At 57.5% G+C, this 25,572-nt stretch overlaps 1 protein-coding gene across 11 annotated transcripts in view; it reads right to left on the reverse strand.

Annotated features, from left to right (window-relative positions):
* The window catches only part of SDC3 (syndecan 3), a 46,156-nt gene extending 21,621 nt beyond the window's left edge, over positions 1 to 24,535 (reverse strand). For all 11 annotated transcript variants that reach the window (XR_011683550.1, XR_011683549.1, XR_011683543.1 and 8 more), the window contains exon 1: positions 24,287 to 24,535. Coding sequence is in view for 1 of the 11 variants with exons in the window: in XM_071453430.1 (XP_071309531.1) it covers positions 24,287 to 24,376 (90 nt within the window). In the remaining 10 variants the exon portion in view is untranslated. The remainder of the gene's footprint in view (positions 1 to 24,286) is intronic.
* Between the last annotated feature and the right edge of the window lie 1,037 nt (positions 24,536 to 25,572).

Genomic DNA, 25,572 nt, shown 5'->3' on the forward strand with positions numbered 1-25,572 from the left:
TGCCCCTTTCCACCATCTTTTCCTATTTTCCACCACTTTTTCCCATTTTTCACTATTTTCACCCCTTTTCCACCATTTTTGCCCATTTTCCACCATTTTTGCCAACAGGGTCCCATTTTTTCCCTCCAACAGCCAAGGAAACACCAACACCCAGGAGCTCCATGGAAAAATCCTCTCCAGGCTCAGTTTTCCCTTCCAACCCCAGCAGCAGGAAAAATGGGGAGGAAAACATTGGGAAGGAGCTTCTTTTTGCCCATTTCAACCAATGTTTGCCCCTTTTCCACCATTTTTTCCCATTTTCCACCATTTTTCCCATTTTTCATCACTTTTTCACCTTTGCTCCAATGTCTGCCCCTTTTCCACCATTTTTCATCCTTTCTGTCACTTTTTACCCCTTATTTCCACCACTATTTTCCTCCCATTTCCACCAATTTTTTCTTCATTTCCCACCACTTTTTGCCCTTTCCCCACCATTTTTCCCATTTTCCATCACTTTTTGCTTCTTTCCCACAACTTTTTGCCAACAGGATCCCATTTTTTTCCCTCCAACAGCCGAGGAAACACCAACACCCAGGAGTTCCTTGGAAAAATCCTTTCCAGGCTCAGTTTTCCCTTCCAACCCCAGCAGCAGGAAAAAGGGGAAGGAAAACATTGGGAAGGAGCTTCTTTTTGCCCATTTCAACCAATGTTTCTCCATTTTAAACATTTTTCCCTTTTCCCGCCACTTTTTGCCCCTTTTCCACTATTTTTGCCCCTTTCCGTCACTTTTTGCCCATCTTCCACCACTTTTTGTCCCTTTCCCACTTTTTTTTGCCCCTTTCCACCATTTTTGTCGATTCCACCGCTTTTTTCCCATTTTCCACTACTTTTTGCCCCTTTTCCACTATTTCCTCCCATTTCCACCATTTTTTCCCATTTTCCACCATTTTTGCCGACAGAATTCTGTTTTGTCCGTCCAACAGCCGATGAAATACCCACACCCAGGAGTTCCATGGAAAAATCCTCTTTCCAGGCTCAGTTTTCCCTTCCCACCCCACAGCAGGAAAAGGGGAGGAAATCTCAGCTCGGGGCTGGTTTGGACAGTGCTGCCCTTGTTCTCCCCTGAGCGGGGGAAACCCAACCCCGCTCCCTCCCTCCTCGCAATTCCCGCTTTCTCCACGTCCCAGCAGCACAAAATTCCTCAAATCCACATTTCCAGCTGCAAAATCCACCCTGCAAAGATGCTCAGGAGCTGGTTGGTGTTTCGCACTCCCCCCAGAGCTCAAATTAAGGGAAAAAATGGAATTTTCCCTTTCTGCTCAGTGCTCAAAGAGCCCTAAACTCAGATTTATCTGCCCTGAGCTGGAATTGTTCAGCTGGAAATGGAATCAACCCTCCTTTAGTGGCCTCACGTCGCCTTCAGCACAAAAACTGGGGGTAAATGCAAATGAAAATGAAATTTAAAAACAAATCAGAACCAAGAAATAAATAAACAAACAAACAAAAAGAAAAACAAAACAAAAAGCCAAACAAAACAAAAAACACCTTCCACAAAACAAAAAAAAAAAACCCAAAACACAAAAAAACCTAAACAATTTTAAAAATCCTCAAAAACCCTACAAAAAACCTAAAAGAAAACCACCAAAAAAAACCAAAAAGCAAAATCAACAAAAAATAACTCAAGAATTAAAAAAAAAATCACAAAACACACACACAAAAAAACCCAAAACAACAACAACAAAAATCCACTAAAAAACCCTAGAAAAAAGAACATCCACATTTTCATTCATATTTTTCCATCCTTTTCCTTTTTTTGGTCTTAAATTTAATTCAGGGGAAATGAGGCTCTCTTGCCCATTTTCCACCACTTCCCCCCTCCTTTTCCACCAATTTTTGTCCCTTTCCACCACTTTTTTCCCCTTTTCTACCACTTTTTCCCCCTTTCCACCTTTTTCCATTTTCCATCATTTTGTGCCCCTTTTCCACCACTTTTTTTCATTTTTTCCACCACTTTTTGCCTCCTTTCCACAACTTTTCCCCCTTTCCCACAACTTTTCCCCCCTTTTCTACCACTTTTCCCCCCTTTTCCACCATTTTTTGCCACCAGGAGCCTGTTTTTTCTGTTATTTTTGTCATTCCCGAGGGATCCCTCTCAGGTTTCCAGCTGAAGGGAAAAGTCTGGAATCAGCTGAGCCCTGACCTGAGCCTGGCCCAGCTCCGGTTTCCAATCCCAGCCCTGCTGGGCTCAGTTTACCCAGAAAATAAAAGAGCTGAAGCTCCCAACCCCAGAAAAGGGGGAAGAACAATCCCACACCACAATCCCGCTGTTCCTGATGGGGAATGGGGGATTTGGGGGATTTTGGGAAGCGTTTCCAGGTTTTCTGTGGGATGGTGGCGGTGCCGGAAGGATTTGATCAAATATTTATGGAGCTCTCAGAGTTTGCTGCTGCCAGGGGTTTAAAATAACCAAACAACCAAAAAACAACCCACAAAAACAAAACAAAAAAAAAACCCAAATAAACAAAACAAATAAAACAACAAAAAACAAATAAAAACAAACAAAACCCAAACCAAACCTGTGGGAAATGAATTTGTAAAAAATCCTCAAAGGCTGACAGAAGGCTCTCATGCATCTCTATGCAAGCATTGAGATAAGAAATGGTGACTTGAAAATGCCATGGAATAAGGTATTCAGGTAAAAAATAAAACCAAAAACATTTAAAATAAAATAAAATAAAATTTTAAAAATAAAATAAATATTTTCAAAGCACTTCTCAATTACTTCATATCTAAATCAAAAAACTCTATAATCCAATAGCAACCAAAACAAAGCAAAAAACCAAACTCACCAAAAACCACCAAAAAACCACCAAAACCAAAATAAAACCACAAAAAATACTCCCCACAAAATCAAAACATCAAAAAACCTACAAAAAACACAAAAAATAAATCCCAAAAAGTTAGTTCTTATTCCACCACTGCTATGTTTGTCCAGTTTATCCCCCAAAACCCCACACAAAAAAATAAACCACAAACAAAAAAAAAAAATCCTACAAGAAAACCCCTGAAGCTCTCACAGGGCAGTGGAGCTGGAGGAGCTGCTCCCACCCCTCCTTCCCAAGGGTAATTCCATGGATGTTGGTTTCCTCAGCTTTTCCAAATTCCCTCACATTTTAACAATTCTTCACTAACCCGTTTCCCACAATGGATCCGGGGGGGCAGTGGTGTTCCCACACCTGGCAGAGAGGGGAAGAGCGGGAAACGCCTTCAGGTGTCAGCCCAAAGCTCTGGGGATCATCCCAGGATCCATCTGGGATCCATCCGGGATCCATGCCAGGATCCATCCTCAATCCAACTCAGGATCCATCCGGGATCCATCCCAAGATCCATCCCAGGATCCATCTGGGATCCATCCCAGGATCCATCCGGGATCCAACTCAGGATCCATCCCAGGATCCATCCCAAGATCCTCCCCAGGATCCATCCCAGGATCCATCCCTGTTCCCAGGATCCATCTCAGGATCCATCCCAGGATCCACCCCCATTACCAGGATCCATCCCAGGATCCATCCACGATCCAACTCAGGATCCATCCCAAGATCCTCCCCAGGATCCATCCCAGGATCCATCCCTGTTCCCAGGATCCATCTCAGGATCTCTCCCAGGATCCATCTCAAGATCCATCCCAGGATCCATCTGAGGATCCACCCCAAGATCAATCCCAGGATCCACCCCAGGATCCATCCCTGTTCCCAGGATCCATCTCAGGATCCCTCCCATGATCTATCCCAGGATCCAACTCAGGATCCCACCCAGGATCCATCTCGGGATCCATCTCGGGATCCATCCCAGGATCCATCTCGGGATTCATCTCGGGATCCCTCCCCGTTCCCAGGACCCCAAAAGCGGCTGGGCAGTGTTTTCCTGGAGCCTGGAATGATCTGGGAGCAGACCCAGCTGTCCTGGCCTCCACCTCACACAGCCTCTCCTGGAAGGGGGCGAAAAGCCCAAATTTGGGGTGTCTGGGGGTGTCGGGGCCGTGACTGAGGCAGCAGCTCTGCCAAGCACCACACATGAGGCTCCCAGGAAAACAAATCCAAAATAAAAAAGCAGAAAAAACCACCAGAGAAAGGGGGAAAAAGCTTTCAGCTCACCAGTTGGTTTTCTTTTCTTTTTTTTTTTTTGTGTGTTTTCAGATGTAAAATTGATTAAAATAAACCCAGAGATCTGACTGAGCTGTTTCTATTTAGGACCTGAATAAGGACTGGTGAGCCCAAAAGCTGATCTGCTTTGGAGCTTTTTTTCCCCAACCGTATCAGTTGCTCTAATAAAAGATCCAGCCTCTCCCTGGCAGCCTCCTCAAATCCTCCGGCTGCCACAATTCCGCACGGAAAAACCTCCAGCAGCACGGATTTCTGCTCAGCAGAGCAGGAGCCAGCTCACCCAGCTGCTGCTTCGTTTAAAAATCAAAATCAGGAAAAAGGGAGAATTGAGGTTCAAAATCTGCCTCTTTCTCCTGGGTTCTTTGCAGGGCTGGTGGTGGTTTCACCTAAAATATTCCCATAAATTGTGGGAGCCGACCCAGTGCCAGGAATGATGCTGGAAAAGCTGTGGAATGTGGGTTGTGGGCAAAGGGAAGAGCCCAGCCTGGGCTGGAGGGGCTGCTGGGCTGGGCTGGGCTCACCTGGGCCCGAGGGAACAGTGGGGTGGGCAGGGAAGATGAGCTGAGCTGAGCTGAGCTGCGCTTTTGGGACGGGAATTCATGGAATCACAGGGTACCCTGAGCTGGGAGGAGCCCCCAAGGATCAAACAGCCCAGACACCCCAAAATCCCATCCCTGGAGCGGGGTCCCAACGCTCCTGGAGCTCCAGGAATGTCCCCACCCCCTGGGGACCCTGCTGTGCCTGGAATGGCCATCAAACCCCAAACCACAGCCCAGCCCTCCCGGAGCACCCAGCCCCAAATTCCAGGCTGAAAACCCGGACTGGGACAGGCACAGAAACCCTCAGGGCTCTGCTTTGGTGGATTTTTAGGGTGTAATAAAACATGGAGAGGCTGAAATGCTGGAATTCCCCGTGGGATGGGCACGGGAGATCCTCTGGAGGGGGTGATCAATTCCTGTCTGAGCAATGGGACAGAAATTCCTGCTTTTCCCAGGAATCTCTAACCCTCAGTGCCACCCCTTTGTCACCCAAGGGGAAACTGAGTCACGAGGCCAATCCTGGCAGGGCTGTGCCTCCTCTTCAGCAGGAATCACCTCTGGAGTGAGCAGGGATCCCCTCTGCTCTTCCCTACAAACACCAGCACCCCAAAAACGTCCCTGCTGCACCCAGAGCCCGAGCTCACCCCAGCCCTGTCCTGCCTCCCCTCCTGCCCATGGATTGTCCCTGCAGCTCCCAGGGGAGGACGCTGGGCTGTCCCAGGCTCAGGGGATGCTCTGGTGTCACACACATCTTTTATGGAAAATCCTTTCCTTAGGATTGTTCCTCCTGAGAAGCTCAGAGGCCTCAGGAACAAAATGTAACCAATGGTTATCTGCTGCTGTGGAATGCAACAGGTGCATCTGGGATTGGGCTCATGTGGTTGTTTCTAATTCATGGCCAATCACAGGGAGCTGGCTCAGACAGAGAGCTGAGCCACAAACCTTTGTTATCATTCCTTCCTATTCTATCCTTAGCCAGCCTTCTGATGAAATCGTCTCTTCTATTCTTTTAGAATAGTTTTAATATAATATATATCATAAAATAATAAATCAGCCTTCTGAACCATGGAGTCAGATCCTCGTCTCTTCCCTCATCTCAGACCCCTGTGAGCACGGTCACACTCCTGTGAGCAATCCAGGCTCTCCAAATCCAGGATTTTTTCCTCCTGCTGGTGCCACTTCCAGCCCTGGCAGCGGGGCTGGCACCGCTCCCCACCCATGGCAGGAGGGTTTGGCCCTGCCAGGCTCACCAGGGCGAGGATTAGGGATGTGCCAGGGAGGGATTACCCAGAGCCCTGCCCAGACCGGGGGGAGGGCGCAGCAAACACCGGCGCTCTGTGTTTCACGGAGTTTTAGGGTGTAATACAACAGGATTTACCTGGGGAGGCTGAAATGCTGAAAATTCACCATGGTAGATACACAGGAAACCTTGGGGCTCTGCCTTTGGTGGATTTTTAGGGTTTAATAAGACCTGGAGAAGCTGAAATGCTGAAATTCCCCATGGGAGAGGCACAGAAAACCTCAGGGCTCTGCTTTTGGTGGATTTTTAGGGTGTAATACAACACGATTTACCTGGAGAAACTGAAATGCTGAAATTCCCCATGGGAGAGGCACAGAAACCCTCAGGGCTCTGCTTTGGTGGATTTTTAGGGTGTAATAAAACATGGAGAGGCTGAAATGCTGGAATTCCCCGTGGGATGGGCACGGGAGATCCTCTGGAGGGGGTGATCAATTCCTGTCTGAGCAATGGGACAGAAATTCCTGCTTTTCCCAGGAATCTCTAACCCTCAGTGCCACCCCTTTGTCACCCAGGGGGAATCTGAGTCACGAGGCCAATCCTGGCAGGGCTGTGCCTCCTCTTCAGCAGGAATCACCTCTGGAGTGAGCGGGGATCCCCTCTGCTCTTCCCTACAAACACCAGCACCCCAAAAACGTCCCTGCTGCACCCAGAGCCCGAGCTCACCCCAGCCCTGTCCTGCCTCCCCTCCTGCCCACAGCTCTGTGCATAATTCCCCCATTTTTAGCAGCTCCTATCACGGGCTCTGGGACTGGTGGCACTCCCGGATTTCAGGGGGTTCATAGATCCCAGGATGGGGAGGCACAGGGATCCCGGGCTGGACAATGCCCAGGGCACAGGGCTGCCCCTTTCTGGGGTGGAGGGGGTGCCATGCCCTGTGCCAACCTCACAGTACCCAAAATAAAGTGCTTTTTTTGTGCCCTACACTCACCTACAATTATCCCAAATGAAGGGTTTTACACTGGGCTGTGCTCAAAATGTGGATTTGGCCTCCCAGCCCAACCCTGGAGTGGGAATGCTGGAAAAGGGCTGATGGTTCTGCTCTCCCTGGCCCCAAAACCCCACCAGGACCCGGCTGTGGAACAGGGAACAGCCCCAGTGCCCTCACATCCCACTCAGGGTGCTGCTCCCTGTCTGCACAACATCCATGGGGCAGTGTCCTGAAACCCTACAGGAAAACCTCCAGGAAAACCCTACAGGAAAACCCTCCAGGAAAACCCTCCAGGAAAACCCTCCAGGAGAATCCTCCAGGAAAACCCTCCAGGAAAACCCTCCAGGAAAACCCTCCAGGAGAATCCTCCAGGAAAATCCTCCAGGAAAACCCTACAGGAAAACCCTCCAGGAGAATCCTCCAGGAAAACCCTACAGGAAAACCCTCCAGGAAAAACCTACAGGGAAATCCTCCAGGAAAACCTTACAGGAAAACCCTACAGGGAAACCCTCCAGGAAAACTCTACAGGAAAAACCTACAGGGAAATCCTCCAGGAAAACCTTACAGGAAAACCCTACAGGAAAACCTTCCAGGAAAACCCTCCAGGAAATTTCTCTCCCGGGATGCCAGGAGTGAGGTGGGGCAGGGACCTCAAGGCTTTACCCAGGGAGAGCAGAAATGCCCCGACCCCCCTGACGTGCACAGAGCTCCCCCCACCCCAGAACACCCCCAGTGCCACCATTGGCAGCCCCGAGAAACCGGGAATGTCCTGAGCGGGCAAAGGCCACGCTGCCCCCAGGGTGACACCGCTGCCACCCGGGACACCCAGCCTCTAATGGCCACCCCATGGCTCAGTGCCCACCCCAGGTGCCAGCAGCTCCTTCTGTCCATCCCATAACCCCTGTCCCTCTGTCCCTCCTGTCCCTCCTGTCCTTCTATCCTTCCTGTCCCCCTGTTCCTCTGTCTCCCTGTTCCTCCCGTCCCTCTGTCCCTCCTGTTCCTCTGTCCCCTGTCCCTCTGTCCCCTCGGTTTATCTCCCTAATCCGATTGCGGCGCCGGCCCTGCCCGCTCTGACCCTCCGGTGAGCGACGCCCCAGGTGAGGCCGGAGCCGCTCCGGGGATTACCGGGAATTACGGCCCCGCTCAGACGGCGACAGCGGCCACACGGAGCCACCAGAGCACGGTGACACCAGCGACAGTGTCCAGCCAGGGGAACCTTCCCGGGGATCCAACCGAGCCAGGGCCAGGAGCCCTGTTCCCATGGGAATGGCTGCCAGTGGCAGAGGGCAGGGCTGGATGGGATCTTGGCAATTGGGAATTGTTCCCTGGCAGGGTGGGGAGGCGCTGGGCTGGAATTGCCAGAGCAGCTGTGGCTGCCCCTGGAGCCCTGGCAGTGCCCAAGGCCAGGCTGGACATTGGGGCTGGCAGCACCTGGCACAGTGGGAGGTGGCCCTGACATGGCAGGGGTGGCACTGAATGAGGTTTAAATCTCCCTTCCAACCCAAACCATTCCATGAATCCATCATTGCACCATGAATCCATCATTGCACAGCTCCACAAAACCACGAGATTTTTGTCCCCCAAGCCTCGGCCCTGATGTCTCATTCCTGCCGCTCCCAGCTCCCGCCCTGAGCCGATCCCGGTTGCTCCTGCCCGCTCCGATAAGAGCCCCTGAACAATGAAAAGGCGAGGAAAAGAGCAATTCCCGTTTTTTACAGCAGCCCCGGCCCTCCCAGCCCCGGTTCACGGCAGGAACTCGATCCCACAGATCTCCCAGCGCCTCTCCCAGGGAAAACCCTTCCCGAAAAGGCTCTGGGATGTTTGAGGAGCCCCATCCCGGCTCCCTCGGCGCTGGGGAAGGGATCAGGGCGCTCGGGCTCACATTCCCGGCTCGATTTCCAGTGGAAGGGGCAGGACAATGGCGCATTGTGCGCCGGGGAGAGGAAAATGATCTCATGGTGTTAGTGGAAGGAAAGGTTTCAGCTGGAAACGCCTCCGGGCCCGGGGAAACAGCGCCGGTGGAGCCGGCACCGGGAACGCTCCAAAGCCGCTGCTCCCGGAGCGTCCCCGTGGGGAACAGCCGGGACTCGGCCCGGGAGGAGCACCAGGGGCGGTCTGGGGACACGGGGACACGGGGACAGAGCCCGGGGACCCAACCCTGAGCCGGCCCCAAAACCCCCTCTGTTTTCCCCTGGTTACTCCGGAGGCACAAATGCCCTGCTCGGGGGTCACCGCGGTGTCACCTCCTCCCTGCGGGTACAAAGCCACCCCTTCCATGGGGACACCAGCCCGGGGGGAGCTGTCCCACTGCTGGATGCACCGGGACCCCTTTTCCCTAAGGAGACTGGGGGAAAACCGGGATCTGTCCCAAAGGAGCCCCGTGGGAGCTGGGGGTGGCTTTGGGGAGCCAGGGCGCTGTCACTGTGCCAGGGGATGCTCCCCTGACACCGCAGGAGAGGCAGCTGCGGGAGTAAAAAGCCTCTTAACGACCACAGAACGCAATCGTGGGGCATTTCCCGTTTTATTTGGTCCTTAAGCGCCACTTCATTTGCTGGGATCGGCTTAATTGTGGTCATTAAGGGGGCGAGGGGAACGCTGAGCTCCCCAGGGATGGGCTAGAGGAGGGTTCCAGGGGCAGAGGGAACATCGTGCAGCCCTACAAGTCATTCTCCTTGCCCCAAATCCTCCCTGACGGCTCCTGTCCCTCGCAGCCGCTGCCTCAGTTTCCCCAGCCCCTCCCTGTGCTGCAGTTTGGGGGCACCCGGGACTGTCCCCAGCTCCGAGGTCCAGGAGCAAAAGGAGTGGCACGATTTAGGGGAATTTCCAGCATGGAAAAGGGGCCTGGAGCAGGCAGAGAGGCCGTGCCCTGTCCCTGCAGGGAGGGTGGGCAGCAGGCCCACAGAGCTGGGGGTCCCCTCTGCTTTAGCAGCTTTTGGGGTGCTTTGTGCAGACCCCACCAGTCCCACATGTGGGAATATCCTTCCTGAACTGCTCAGGGTGGACCAGCCTGGAAATCCCCACTGGCTCCCCCCAGAAGGAGGAGTTCCCCCAAAGGCATCATCCTGACCCCAAATCCACCAGGAAAAGCTTTGCACATGAGGCTGGAAAAGGGTTTTTCTCTCGTTTTGAGGGGTGCAGGGAGCATCCAGGTCACACATCAACGGGATTCTGGAATCACTGGTGTTGGAAAACCCCCGATGTTGGAAAATCCCCTCAGACCCTGGTGTTGAACCATTAACCCAGCACGGGGCTGTCACCGCTCACCCCTGCCCTGAGTGTCACATTCTTCAAATATTTCCAGGGATGGGGACTCCACCACTCCCTGGGCAGCTGTGCCAGGGCCTGACAAACTTTTCCACGAGGAAATTTTCCCTGGTGCCCACCCTGAGCCTGCCCTGGCCCAGCCTGGGGCCGTTCCCTCTGCTCCTGTCCCTGTTCCCGGCTGTGCCCTCCTGGCAGGAGCTGTGCAGAGCCACAAGGGCCCCCTGAGCCTCCTTTGCTCCAGGCTGAGCCCCTGCCCAGCTCCCTCAGCCTCTCCTGGGGCTCCAGCCCCTTCCCAGCTCCCACAAACACATTAAAGCCCTTTAACGTGGGGGTGATGTGTTCAGGCAAAGGACAGAGCTGTCCCTGCCCTAAAGCCAACCCTCACCTGGCTGCCCCTAAAACGGTGCCAGTCCATTTACTGGAGACCCTCTGGGACCTGTTCTGGTGCTGAGCCACAGCTCATCAACCCTAAGAATGATTAATCAGGAATATTCCAGACTCTCACAGCAGATTTGGATCAGCACCGGCTCCCCCTCCACATAGGCAGGACTCAAAACCAGGGAAAACCCCAAGCAGCCTTTTCCCTGTGCTCCTGGCATTTCATTAGGATCATCCCACCCAGGGAGGTGCTTTTTGCCCCAGCAGCGGGACCCGGTGTTTGCCAGCTCCTGGGTGTCCAACAGGAAGGAGTTCCTGCCCACCTTCCTCGCGGTTGTCATGGAAATGCAAAGCGAGGTTGATTAAGATGCTGCCAAATCCAGGATTTCCAGCTGGAGCCCAGTCTGGAGGGGATGGGAGCAACCCAGGGCTGGGCTTGGGGGGAAGCCTTGGAGGGAGCCCCAGCCCTGCCTGGGATGGACTGAGGAGCCTGGAAAAGCACAGCTGCAAAAGGGTTTTTCCATGAGGAATTAACCCCCCCGAAGCGCTGAGTGGGATGCACAGGATGGAATCACCCACCCCAGGAGAGGGGCAAAGGTGTCACGGGCAGGAATCCCCGGGGAGCAGCCCCGCAGCTCCATCCCCCGAGCATCTGCGGGGCCGGCAGCGGGGCCGTGCCCGGGGGGGCCGGAGCGGGGACACGGCCGAGCCCGTCAGGAGCGGCCAGAAATAGCCCCGATTTCCATATGTAGGACGGGGCGGCCCTGCCAGCACAGCCACCACGACCTACTTTCCTCCCGCCCGGCGGGGCCCTGCGCTCCCCGCGGCTGCGGCGGCTCCGCGGGGCCGCCCCGGGGACTCATCCACAGCCCCGGAGGGGGATGCACGGCTGCAGCCCCGGGCCTGGCCCCGGAGCATCCCCGGGGACTCATCCCCAACCCCGGCGGGGGATGCGCGGCTGCGGCCCCGGACCCGGGCCCGGAGCATCCCTGGGGACTCATCCCCAACCCCGGCGGGGGATGCGCGGCTGCGGCCCCGGGCCCGGAGCATCCCTGGGGGTTCATCCTCATCCCGTGGGGGATGCGCGGCCCCGGACCCGGGCCCGGAGCATCTCCGGGGGTTCATCCTCATCCCGCGGGGGACGCGCGGCTGCAGCCCCAGACCCGCGGCTCAGAGCATCTCCAGGGATTCATCCTCATCCCGCAGCTCCCGCTGCCCATCAGAGCCCTCAGCTCCTCCACAAAGAGCCCCACACTCCACAGGCACGCACTCCACGCTGTATTTTTAATTTTCTAAACCTTTTTGCAACACTGAGCGGAGAGCCGGGAGCTTTTTGGGCGCCTCTGGGATGCTCCTGCCTTTCCAATGGGTTTCCGTGCGAACACGGCTTTTTCCATTCAGGGGAAAAAAAAAAGAAAAAGAGAAAATCCAGCCCTAATCCAGCACTGCTGGGAGTCTTCCACCTGTGGGGCTGCACTAGGGACGGCACTGGGAAGTCCCCAAGGGGACAAGTGCCGATATTTATTCCCCAACCTGTTGTTTCCCTCGGATATCCAGGCAGGAAGGAGGTTCCTGCCCTTTCCACAGCAGCAGGGATTTTCACAGCCCCAGTCTGCTGTGGAAATGTCCCTTCCTGACACATTTGCTGTCACCTGTCCCAAGCTGCTGAACACTCCCAGCCTTGCTGGGGAATCTAAATTTATTGTTGGAGAGGGAAAACCAAACCCAGCCCTGGTAGCTCTGGGATCCGGCCTGGGAATGGGTGAGGAACAAACAAATTGTGAGGGGGTTTCGCTGCACCTGAGGCCTCTTTTCCCAGAGCAGCTCAGGTGGGCTGAGAGCACCACAGGAGGTGACAGAAGGGAGGGGCAGAAATGTCCTGTGTCAGGGCAGTGCCCAACACAGCAACGGGTGAGGAACAGGGCCCAGAATGCCAATGGTGGGAATGTCAGATGGACCAGGACCCTGCCATGGGAGTGGGCACCAGGATCCTGCCAGGGGAATGGGCACCAGGATCCCCACATGGGAATGGGCACCAGAATCCCCACATGGGAATGTCAGATGGAGCAGGATCCTTCCAGAGCAATGGGCACCAGGACCCTGCCATGGGAATGGGCACCAGGATCCTGCCAGGGGAATGGGCACCAGGACCCTGCCATGGGAATGGGCACCAGGACCCTGCCATGGGAATGGGCACCCGGATCCTGGTGTGGATTGGGCACCAGGATCCTGGCACAGGCCAGGGGAATGGGCACCAGCATCTCCACATGGGAACGTCAGATGGACCAGGATCCTGCCAGGGGAATGGGCACCAGGAATGCCCATTCTCCACATGGGAATGGGTCCCAAAATCCCCTCAGAGGGACAGGCACCAGCATTTCCATACAAGAGCAGGTCCCAGGATCCCCACATGGGAATGGCTCCCAACATCCCAGGCCAGCATCCCCCAGCCAGGCCTGGCCCAGCCTCACCAGCTCCACCCCCACAGCCCAGCAGAGCAGGAGGAAAATGAGAGCAGGGAGAGCTCCATGCCAAGGGAATGAGAGCTCAGGGCACCGGGGCTCCCTGGCAGCCTCCAGCAGGAGAAGCTGCTCCTGAAGAGCAGGGGAGATTGTCCCCTGCAGTCACCATCCCCCACCACACACCAGGTTTTCCTCAAATTCTCCACTCCAAGAGCTGCAGGATCCACCTTGTGCTTGGAAAACACCTCCAGCTCTGACACCAGCAGGAAAACCTTAAAGATGGGACCATGGAAGCTCTCAGAGCCCAGAGGTGAAGGAAGCACCCAGAGTTCTGATTTCACACAGGGAAGATTTTCCCAGGGGTTCCATGGCTGGGGTGACCCCGTTGGGAAGGGGCATTGATCCCTGTTATAGATACACATTATAATATTGGCTTTTTGCAAATGTTAAAATGAATTTATATGTGTGGTGTTAAAATAACTTTGCTATAAAGACAGAGATTTTGTTTCTGTTGTTCATTAAGCTCAGTGCAGTAGCTGATATCAGTGTGCTGTGTTAAAATGCCTGCTGGGATGGGATCACACCCAATGCACACAGGATGAGCACACCTGGACAGAGCTGCCAACCATCAGCACTCACCGGCTGAAGGCAGGGAGGGCCAGGGCCCAGAACTGCAGGGGATGAGAATGGACTGAAACCACAGCCAAGGAATTCACAGGCTCTAAAAAGGCAGATCCGAGGAGGGGCCCTGTAAAATAATTCCTGGAAAATGTAAACCAGTTTATGGATATGCATAGGGGTCTATGAATATGCAAAGGCTGATGTCACTAAAAGGTATTGAATGGGTACCCCTGAAGATTACAGTGTGCTCTTGGCTCAGTGCCACGATGCACCAGGCCCTAACAACCTTTGCTCTGTGGTCCTTGTCTCCTCTTGTCCTTTATTAAACTTTGCAAATTTTCACAGGAGAGTGAACATGTTTTTCAGCTTCCCAAATCAAACAAAGCCAATTCCTGAGCCCAAAACACCAACTGAACTCTCATTTTCAAGTCCAACCAGGTCCACCCTCATTCCCACCAGCTCAGTTCTTCTCTTCCTTGGCAAACCTGTCCCTACACATCAGCAGCACCAGGAAAATGGGTCCCTGCAGGTCCCTGTGGCCACCACCCCCCAGCCCCCTTCAGCTGCTTCTCCCAGCCCTGCTCTTCCTCCCTGGATTTCCCCACCAGCTCTGAGCTGTGCCAGACAAGCCCCAGTTCCCAAAACCTTGGGGCAGGCAGAGCCCAGATCCACACCCAGTCCTGGACCCTGAACCTCCTCCTCACTCCAGAGCTTGCTCTGCTCCTCATTCAGCTTCTAACCTTTGCCAGAGAGAAAAAAAAAAAAAAAAAAAAAAAAAAAAAAAAAAAAAAACCAATGAAAAATCACCAAAGCCCTGATTTTTATGCGGGGAAGTGCAAAGCTTGAGCAGGCGAGGGTGACCTTCCTGCCCTGCTGCCCTCTGGAGAAGCAGCGGATTTTTCCTCTGGAAGATCCTGGGTCACAAAAAGCAGCAGCAAAATTCCCCTGCTCCTCGGGGTTTGGCTGTTTTCCTTCACCTCCCACCCCATCCTCACCCTGGGTGAGGGGCAGGACGGGATAAACCCCACTGAGGCTCCGGGAAGTTCCGATTTGGTGTTTCCCTAATTAGGAGCCAGCAGAGGCGGGCAGGAAGCACCGGCCCCACTCCAAAACCTCGAAAGGAGAAGGAACCCAATTAACTTCTCACTGCCCTCTCAGCTGAGGTCAGAGCTGAGCCTGGGACGTGTTTGGAGAGCCACGAGGTCGGGTCTGGGGGGGTTCAGGGCTTGTGCCATCGCCCAGCTGGGCTTGGGGAGCCCAGCCCGGAGCTGTGACCCCGGCTGAGGACGGAAAACGCTGGGGAAACACACGAGCTGTGCATGTGGAGTTTGGCTTCTCTTTTTTCTGGGTTTTTTTTTCCCTCTCCTCTAATTGCTGCTGCTATTTTAACAGAGCCAGGCATTTCCTTGACGATTCACAAGGCCTATAAATGTTTGATGTCCCTTTCCCTCCACGTTCAGGCAGCAACTTCTGCTGGGGATTGGGGGAAGAAAGGCCCGGATTGGAGCAGCGGGATGGGACAGCGGCTGCAGGGGGAGGATCCAGCCCCGGATCCACATGGAAAGGCTCCATCACACCCCTGTGCTCCTGTCCTCTCCTCCCCCCAGTTCCTAGAAGGAGATCCCACTGCCCAGCCTCCGTGCAATATGGCTTTGTGCTGCAGGAGCCTAAATATAGAGCCTAAACCCTCCGGGGGCTTTGCTGCGCTCCGAGGTATTTATAGCTGCAGGCAAACTCCGGCTGGAGCGTTGGGAGCAGCTGGAATTGCGCTGAGCAGGGATCCGGCCCTGCCTGCAGCGGGGATTTGGGGTTTTGGGGCGCCAGCCCCGCCCGGGTCAGCCCCGATCCCGCTGCTCCCTGACCGATGCAGGCACGTGTGGGAATCCCACCTGTGCCGGGGCTGGGGGCAGATTTGGGGTTTTAAGGCTGAACCCAGAGCAAAGAGGATGAGGCTGAGAGGCTCAGGGCCAGGCCCAGCTGCTGCTCTGCGGCTCCTCACAAAAATCCAGGCACCAAAAGAATTGCTCCAGATCCAGTTGCTCCAAAAGAATTTTCTGGGAATGGGGAATTCACCCTTGGAGCATCCAAAGCTGAGCAGGAGGGATGAAATGGTCCCTTCCTGCCAGCCCTCAGTGTCCAGCCCAGCTCCTCTCCCATCCCTGCTCCTCACACCCTGACCTGACCCAGCCCACTCGGCTGCAGGGAGGGGATGGGATGGGGAGGCCCAGGGGCAGCAGCCACTTCTCAATGCAGGGATGGGAACGAGCTGGGAGCCAACTCTGCATCCCAATCCCACTGCCCTTCCTGCCCTGGAACCCCTGGCAGCATCAGCAGCTGCCTGGCTGGGCCTTGGGAATGTTTTCATCCAGGAGTTCTAGCACTGGGATCACAGAGTCAGCCTTGGCTGGAGCTGGCAGGAGCACTCAGGAATGTTGAAGTGGGATCAGAAGGAAAATCAGCAGGAAAATCCCTCAGTCAGGTTCCTGGGACTCCCCTGGGATGGTCCCAGGCAGACCCTCAGCCTCACCCCAGGCCAGTGGGACCAGCAGCCAAAAAGCTCCTTGGGAAAAAAATCCCCAAACCCTCACAGAAATAAAGGATTTTTACCAAATCTTGGTACAAATGTGCACAGAACCTGCACAGAAGAGCCCACAGGAACACTCCTCCCAGATCCCTTCCCAGCACAACTCCCAGGTGCTCCAGGGCTGGAAGCAGCCCCCAAAGGTCCCAGTTCAGCCCCAAACTCCTGTGGGGGCTGGGAGAGAGGGCCTGGAGCTGCTGCTCCCTGCAGCCCCATCCACGCCCAGGAGTTCCCATCTCCTCTTGGGGCAGGGGATCCCTATGGACACAGGGACATCCCTGTGAGGGACAAGGTCCCTCCCTGCCCACCCAGCTGTGCCACACTCCCTCTCTCCTTCCTCCCCCTCCTCCTGGCTGCTGAAGAGCTCTTGCCATGGAAAAGAAAAGGATTCAGGATGCTCCAAATCCAGGATCTGCTCCCATCCCGGCACCCCAGCCACAGATCCCACCAGCATCTTCCCACTGCACCCCTGGGCATCGCCCTGGTGGCTTTAGGGACATCTGTGGGACACCTGGGGACACCCTGCCAGGGCCTGGCCATGCAGAGGGCCCAGCCCTCCAAGGTGGAGGAGGACTAATTAATCCCAATTATTATAAATTATTCTAAATAACTAATCCCAATTAAAGGCAGGAGGGCAAAGGGGGAGAACTGGCTGGGCCACCCCAATTGCAAACACCCCAAAATCCAGGGGGTCCTGCCCAGCCTTGAGCCCCCAGTGCTGCAGGAAATGTCCCAGGGCCATGGGGAATCCATTCCCACAGGGGAATCCTGGGATCCAGAGCCAGAGGGTGATCCCAGGATCCAGAGCCATCCCCTGACCCCGGCATCCAGGGGAGCCCATCCCTGCTCCCACCTGCACCAGTTCATTACTGGTAAGTGAGGAAAACGGCTCCTCCAGGGAAAACAAAGCTGAGGAATTCGGTGGCTCTGGGATTTTAGACCCTGGGTGTCCCAGTGGGATGGGGTTCCCAAATCCCAGAGGAGGCTGGGGGGGGGTGAAGAGGCCCCTTGGCCAATAAACCCTGCCCAGGATCCCAGTTCATCCCAGTTCCGTGCCCTCAAGCCCTGATGGACCCCCAATATCCCCATCAGTGCTCTCCCTAATTAACACCAGGGTAATTAACACCTGTCAGCACAGAGGGCACTGCCCTGCTGCCCCTGGGGGATAATTAGAGCTTAATTAGCGCTCATCAGAGCCCCCACACGCAGCCCGGGCTGAGGGCACCAAACTGGGCAGGAAATGGGAATGATGGAATCCTGGATTATTTCTGGAGGAGGAGAAGGAGTTGACAAAGGCAGCGGTGGCACCAAAGCCCAAAATCACCCCAAAGTCACCGAGACCTCACTACAAAAGAGACCCTCGCCCTCTGAGCTGCCCCCAGGGGTCCCAGCTGTCTCAAATCCCCCATTCCATCCCAGTCCCTGGCAGCTCTGGGATTTCCTGCAGGGCTGGATCCGGGGCTTTGGAGCAATCCAGGGCACCCCAGGTGCTGTCCCAGCTCCAGGAGATCCCCACACCTCCCTCACCTGGCGCTGGAGCCTGAGGGAGAGGGGAAAGAAGAACCTGGATGATGCCATTCCCCCCAAAAAAATCCAAAATGCAGGAAAAAATTATTATTTTATCCCATTTTTCCCATACATTATCCCATTTTTTTCTGCTTGGTTTTTATTTGGTACATGGAGAAGCTCTGCAGGGGCACAAGGGCCATTCCCAGCACCTGAAAAATTGTGAGGGGCCTAAATTTGCCTTAAAAAAGCTGGGAATGGTGGATTAACACCAAGTGTGGGGAAGCAAAGCTCCCTGTGTGCTCCCAGACCTGCTGTCTCTGCAGGGATACAAACACAGCGATTTTCTGTTCCCTTCCAGCTTAACTTGCAGAAATGAGAAATAAATAAGATTTTTTTTTCTCTTTTAAATGCCCGCTATGGCCCCAAACTCCCACTCCCCTGCCCCAAAACACAGCCCTGCCTTGGATTTTTGACATTTGCTGCCTGAGTTTCCCTCCCAACCCCCCTAAACCCTCAGCCAGGCCCCCCCTTCCCTCAGCAGCTCCTGAACCAGCTCCATTCCCCTCCTCCTCCTCCTCCTCCAGAAAACATCATTTTTTTGGCAAACAAAGTGTTTTGCCAACAAGTTGTGCTCCGTGCTGCCTGGGAGATGAGGCTTTTCCCAGCTTTTCCCAGTTTTCCCTGGCTCCAGCCTCCTCCTCCCCACTCCAGGTGCCCCTTTGGGGCTGCAGCCAGGGGGGATTTGCACCCAGGCTCCCCCACATTGAGGTTTCCCCCTTTTTTTCCTAAAATAATCCCAATTTCTCCCCCAGCCGGGGCAGAAGCAGCAGCCCTGAGGTTGCTGCTGTTATTTTTATCTCAAAAGAAAGAGTTTGAGCTGTGGCCAAGCTGTGCTGAGAGAGGAGGGAGAGGCTTTTGTGTGGCCACAGAGATGAAAACACAGCCGGGCTCGTGGGCAGGGCAGAGGGAACGTCCCAGTCCATCCCAGTCCATCCCAGTCCATCCCAGTCCGTCCCAGCACGTTCTGGAGGGAGCTGGGAGCTGCTCTGGGATGCTGAGGTGGAAAAGGAGGTTTGGGTCCCCCCAGATCGGTGCTGCCCCCTCAGCAGAACCACACTCGGGTTCAATGCTGGCTCAACCAGCCCTGAATTAACTTTTTTTGAGTCAATTTTAATAAAAATCCTTGAAAGAACCGGCTCTAAAAATGCTTTCACCTTCCCACAGTCACATCCCGTTCCTTCCTGACCACAGAAGGCCCCAGAACAGAGTTTGGGGGGCAGGTGCTGCCCCAGGAGCCTCCTCAGCCTGGATCCGGCCACGTCCCCCCCTCCCGGCTGGAATTCCCGTCCTGGAGCTGCTCACGGAGAGCTCTGCACGAGGAGCTCGCCTTAAATGTCAAATTAATTAATGGGGAGAGAGGGAGGAGTGGCCACGCAAAGCTCCCGGCTCCAGCTCCGCTCCGGGGGAGGGGAGGGACCGGGGCAGGGAGGGAAACTGGGAACGGCACAGGACGGGGAAAACTGGGAATGGCTCAAAAGATGGGTGGGAAACTGGGAATGGCTCAAAATATGGGTGCGAAACTGGGAATGGCTCAAAACACGAGCTGGGAATGGCACAAAACTCAGGTAGAAAACTGGGAATGGCACAGAGCAGGGGGGAAACTGGGAATGGCTCAAAACACGGGTGGGAAACTGGGAATGGCACAAAACTCAGGTGGAAAACTGGGAACAGCATAAAACACAGGTGGGAAACTGGGAATGGTTCAAAACACATGCTGGGAATGGCACAAAACTCAGGTGGAATAGCTGGGAATGGCACAAAACTCAGGTGGAATAGCTGGGAATGGCATAAACCATGGGTGGAAAGCTGGGAATGGTACAAAACAAGGGAAAGTGGGGAATGGTTCAAAACACAAGCTGGGATTGGCACAAAACTTAGGTGGAAATCTGGGATTGGCTCAAAACACAGGTGGAAAAGCTGGGAATGATACAAAATATGTGTGGGAAATTTGGAATGGCACAAACCATGGATGGGAAAGCTGGGAATTGGCACAAAACACGGGGGAGAAGTTGGGAATGGAACAAAACAAGAGGGGAAATTGGGAATGGCACAAAACAAGGGGGAAAGTGGGAATGGCACAAAACGTGGGAAAGTGGGGAATGGTACAAAATATGGGTGGAAAAGATGGGAATCACACAAAATTCAGTTGGGAAACTGGAATTGGCTCAAAACACAAGTGGAAAAGCTGGGAATGACACAAAATATGGGTGAGAAATTGGGAATGGCACAAACCCTGGGTGGGAAAGCTGGGAATAGCACAAAACAAGTGGGAGAGGTTGGGAATGGCACAAAACTGGGGTGGAAAAGCTGGGAATGGCTCAAACCATGAGTGGAAATATGGGAATGGCACAAAACAGTTGGAAAAGCTGGGAATGGCACAAACCACGGATGGGCAGCTGGGAATGGCACAAAACAAGAGGGAGAAGCTGGGAATGGCACAAAACAAGAGGGAGAAGCCGGGAATGGCACAAAACAAGAGGGAGAAGCTGGGAATGGCACAAAGCAAGAGGGAGAAGCCGGGAATGGCACAGAGCACCGGGAAGGCTCCGCTCCTCCCTCCACAGCCGGGCGGTGGCTCCGGAGCCCGGCAGGGACCAGCGGGGACCAGGTGACACCGGGCAGGGCCACGGCCCCTTCCTGAGGAGGAACCCTTCTCCAGCAGCTCCCGAGCCAAGGGAGCCTCGGGCTGGTGGGGGAGGATGAGGAGGGAGGGAGGATGCAGGGAGCATCCCCGCTCCCCCAGGAGAGCCCAGCCACATTTGCGGGGCTCCAATCCCCGCTCTGCATCTCCCAAGCACCGAGAGTGCCGGGACTGAGCCTCCAGGAGCAGAGCAGCGGCAAAACCCACCCAGACCGGGCGGGAGGCGAGGCTGGCACCGGCCCCAGCTCCGGGAGAGCCGGGAGGGGCCGGGACATGGGCACAGAACGCAGCGGAGCCGGGTTCGAGGCTCCGAGGGCTCGGGAAGGGAGCGGTGCCCTGTTGGCAGAGCCCCGCCGGGCCCGGCAGGGTTTGGTACCCGGCTCACGTTGCCGGGACCGGCATTCCCCAGCCCCCGCTGCCGTCTCCCGGGGCTGCCGCACATCTCCCGAGGGAAAGGAGCCCTGGGGACAGCCGGGGACGCCACTGCCACTGCTCCCAGGCAGGGGCAGGAGGTGACAGCGGCCAGAGGACCCTGCACCCCTTGGGGACCCATTCCTTTATTTACTGATAAATTTTTTTCCTCAGTTTCTCCGTGAAAAAGGAAGGAGCTGGGGCTGAGCACGGCTGGACTGGGAGAGCTGGGCTGACCCTACAAACGGGGCTGGGCTGGACCTTGTGCGACTCCAGCTCACACCAGGGAGATCCAACCCACCCCTGGGGGCCGGGCTGAGCCCTGCAAAGCCGTGACACCAAACCCCAGAGCACCCCCAAAGCTCAGCAGACCCTTCCCCATGGCCCCGAGGCCAGGCTGGAAACCAGAGAGCTGCCGAGGCCAAAACACGGAAATCATCACGGGAATGAGGGTGTTGTGTGACCCCCAGCCCTGGTGGGACCCGGAGCTGTGGGGAGCTGAACCCCCCAGATCCCTGCAGGGCAGGGGGTGCTTCACCCCAAACCCCTGCAGGGCCTCTCTGGGGCTGTGTCCCTCATTATCCCTCGGGATCGAGCCAGGGCAGGGTCCGGGGCTGTGGCAGGGAGCAAGGGAAGCCCTTCCACAGTGAAACAGCCCCAGAGTAAATCCAGAGCATCCCCGATCTCCTGCATGGGGAGCCAGGACCTGGCCGGCCCCAGAGCCACCCCTGCAATGCTCCAGGGACCTGGGAAAGGTTGGGGCCAATCAACGCTCTCGGTAATTAAGGTGATGAGCTGATCCCTAAGCTGGGCTCCGACAGCAGCCAGAGCCACAACAAAGCATCCTGAGCCTCACCTTGGGGACCTCAGAGCAGGGGGCACTCAGGGCTGGCTGCACCCACCCCCTGCATGGAGAGGAGCCTCTCCTGGGGATCTGGGCTGTCCCACAGGGGCTGAGCCCAGCCCTGTCCCAGGAATGGCCGATGCAGGAGCCTGGGTGTCCCTTGTCCCCTCTCCCTGTGGTCCATATTCAGCTCCAAAGGGATGAGGCAGGACCAGGGAGGAGCCTTGGGAAATCACAGCCAAACCCAAACCTGTCCACAGCACTGTTGGGAATACCCCTCTGGCAGGGACAGGAGCAGCCCCTGTGCCCCGGCTCTCCCACGCTGGCACGTAAAGGGTTACAGGGACTGATCCCAAGGGGATCCATCCCAGCTTCCCCAAAGGCCGGGCCGAGAGGGGTCACGGACTGCAGCTGATCAAAGGGAGGCATCGCGTCCCGGGGAGGTGACACAGCCGTGCCCTGTCCCTGCCCCTGTCCCCGTGGGACGGGCACAGGGACCCAGCCCCGGGAGCTCACGGGAGCGGTGCCTGCGGGGCTGGGCTCGCTCATCGCGGCTCCTCCGAGCAGCCAGGCCCGCTGCGGGTGCTCTTCCAGGGAAAGGTTCCCTGGCAGGGCCCAGGATCCGGCACTGGGGGAACAGGAATCCCCAAATCCGTCCCCATCCCACCGTCAGGGACGTGCCGGAGCTGTGCCAAGCCCCCGCTTCCCTCCCGGTGGCCCAGGGGAGGAGCTGAGTCTGTCCAAGGAGAACGAAGGACTGAAGAGGGAAGAGAGGGGGAGAGGAGAGGCCTCGATCCCATCCAGGTGGAGGCAGCAGCTCCTCCAGCCCTCGGGAGCATCCCTCATCCCATCACCGCCAGCCCGGCACTGAACAGCCCCACAGCCTCCCCTAAAGGGACAAATCCCCCGGGAACGCCAACAGCCTCACCCAGTAACCAGCAATTCCCCAAAAGCAGAAGGGGAAATGCTCGTATAGGGGGGATGAGCACCCTCAGAGCCGCCCCCACAGCCCCGGGGTGCCGGGACACCGGCACAGCCTCACTCACCGCCAGCACCGCGGGCACCGGGCACGGGGGGAGCTCCCGGAGGAGCAGAGCCTTCCCCGGATCCATGACAGAGGAATTTCGGGCTGGATTAAGCGCCCTTGGATCCGTGCAAATTCGCCAGAGGCGTTGGAGGAGCGTCTCACGTCCCCTCAGAGACGCCGAAGTTGTGTCTGTGCTCCAGAGGGGCAGCGCTGCTGCTGGGCGAGCCGGGAGAACGGCCCTGGTGCAGAAATGGGGGAGCCAGCCCGGGGCACCCCCAAACCAGAGCCCCAGGAGGAGGGGGATGAGCTCCGGGCGATTCAATGCAGCAGCCAGGCCCCGGGGCTTCTCCTCTTCAAGAGAGGAGGATGACGAGGAGGAGCAGCCTTCCTCCCCACCACCCTATCCCGTTGCTCCCGGGCTGGGAGGAAAAAGCATCCTCGGGCTCCTTCCCGGAAAGCAGCGCCCCAATCCCCCAAACTCCAACACCGGGCTCGGGGCAGGGAGCAGGCGGGGCAGGGAGGTTCCCGTGGATCCCTCGGATCCATGGATCCCGGGGGGAGCAGCGGCTTTGGAAGTGCCACGAGCACCCCCGGCCCCTTCTCCTCCGGCCACCCGGAGGGGGAAGAGCGGGCGCTGCCTGCGCAGCCCGGGCTGCGTCTGCCGCCCCCCGCCCCACCGGGGCTGGGGATGCCCGAGGGGAGGGGGAGGCGGAGGGGAAGGACGGGGGGGACAAGTTCCCGCTGCCCCCGAGCAGCAGCAGCAGCAGCAGGGGGGTTCCTCCCTCTCCGCCCCTCAGGGTGGTTTTTAAGGCGTGTTTCGCTACGACCTTCAAACGGCAGCAGCCCGCAGCCCCCTCCCCACGGCCGCCACCCTGCCCGGCACCGCCCGGGGGTCGCAGGGGAGGGGACAGCCCCGGGGGCAGCGCCTGCTGGGCTCGGGGGGGCTCTGAGGGCACCGAGGGGCGGCCACGGGGCAGGGGGCGGGGAGCGGGGCCCCTCGGGAGCTGGGGGACCCCACAAGCCGGGTCCCGGTCCCCGGGGCTGCCGCCCCCCGCCCGCTGCCGCTGCCAGGCCCCGCACGGTGCCGGTGCCCCCCCGGTACCGCTGCCGGCCCCACGCCCCCCGCCCGCTGCCGATCCACGCACGGTACCGAGGCCGGTTCCGGACCGGTGTCGCTGCCCGGGGCCGGCCCGTGCACGGTACCGGTGCCACCGCGCACACCCCCGTTCCCCGCGATACCGATCTACGCGCGATGCCGGGGCCGGTCCCACCCCCCTGCCCACGGCAGCTCATCCGCGGGGCCGGTGCCGCCCGCTGCCGGTCCCCACTGCCGGTGCCGCTGCCGGTCCCCACTGCCGGTGCCGCTGCCGGTCCCCGCTGCCCCTCCCGGTGCCGGTCCCCGCTGACCCCTCCCGGTGCCGGTCCCCGCTGCCCCCCGCCCTGCACCGGTCCCCGCCGCTCCCCTGGCGGTGCCGGTGCCGATCCCTCCCCGCAGCCCCCGCTCGGTGCCGGTCCCCGCCGCCCCCCTGGCGGTGCCGGTGTCCCCCGGCCGTGCCCCCGCCGGTGCCCCCGCACTCACCAGCGCGGCGCGGGCGCTGAGCAGCAGCAGCAGCAGCAGCGGGAGGCTCCGCAGCCCCCGGGGCGCCGGCGGCGGCACCTCCCCGGGCATCTTCCTGCCGCAAGGACGCTGCCGGCGGCGGCGGGAGGCGGCGGGAGGCGGCGGCGGGGGCGGGGAAGGGCCTTTGTTGCCGCCGCCCGCGGGAGGCGGGCGGTGGGTGCGGGCGCTGGGTGCGGGGCCGCCGCCGCCGCCGCGCCGCCCTCCCGGCCCCGCCGCCGCCCCGCCCCGGCCCCGCACGGCCCCGCACGGCTCGGCCCGGGGACAGCGGGAGGGGACGGGGGAGGAGCCTGGGGGGGACCGAGGGGGGCTGGGGTGGATTGAGGGGTCCTGGGGTGGATGGGGGGAGCTTGAGGGGACTTGGGACAGATGGGGGGGACCTGGGGTAGATTGGAGGGGACCTGGACACATGGGAGGGGTCTGGGGCAGACTGGGGGACCCTGGGGTAGATGAGGGGACCTCGGGGGACAGATGGAGGGGGGGTCTGGGAAAATTGGGAGAACCCTGAGGTGGATGGGGAGGAGTGAGGGGGACGTGTGGGGGCAGGTTGGGGAGCCAGGGATAGATGGGGGCGACGTGGGGTGGATGAGGGAGACAACGGGGACATCTGAGAGGGGTCTGGGGCAGACTGGGGGACCTTGGGAGGGCAGAACTGGGGGCGTGAGGGGGATTGGGGTATATTAGGTGGCTGTGGGTTAAATGGGGGGAGCCTGATGGGAAGGAGGCAGCTGGGGCAGACTGGAGGGTGAGCAGGAACAGATGGGGAGGGATCTGGGGCGGGTGGAAGGAGCTGGGGCAGATGGGGTGCACTGGGATGGGTGAAGGAGTACACCGGGGCAAACTGGGGGCAGCCCGGGGTCTGGGGGGGATCTGGGGCACATCAGGGAGATCCAGGGGGAGGTGGGAGGGTCTGGGGGCACCCAGGATTAGATATGGGGAGCCCAAGGTGGTGTTTGGGACACCTAGGGGGTACTCAGGGATAGATGGGAGGGGAAACCCTCGGGCATTCCGGGAATCGCTCCCGGGCTGACAGCTGAACCGGCCTCAGTTTCCCCACTCAGAACCCAGGAGGGAGGTGGGATCAGAGGGCGGGACCATGACGGTGACACCCCCAGACCTGCGGGACCATGACGGTGACACCCCCACACCTGCCGGGTGTCCCGGGAGTGGCTCCACTCTGAATTTGGGTGTTTGGTCACCCCTGGGGGTGGTGAGGCTGTGGGATGGGATGGGATGGGATGGGATGGGAT

This window comes from Agelaius tricolor, unplaced genomic scaffold, assembly GCF_023055355.1.
Source record: "Agelaius tricolor isolate 1412-34295 unplaced genomic scaffold, bAgeTri1.0.p SCAF_36, whole genome shotgun sequence".
NCBI lineage: Eukaryota > Metazoa > Chordata > Aves > Passeriformes > Icteridae > Agelaius > Agelaius tricolor.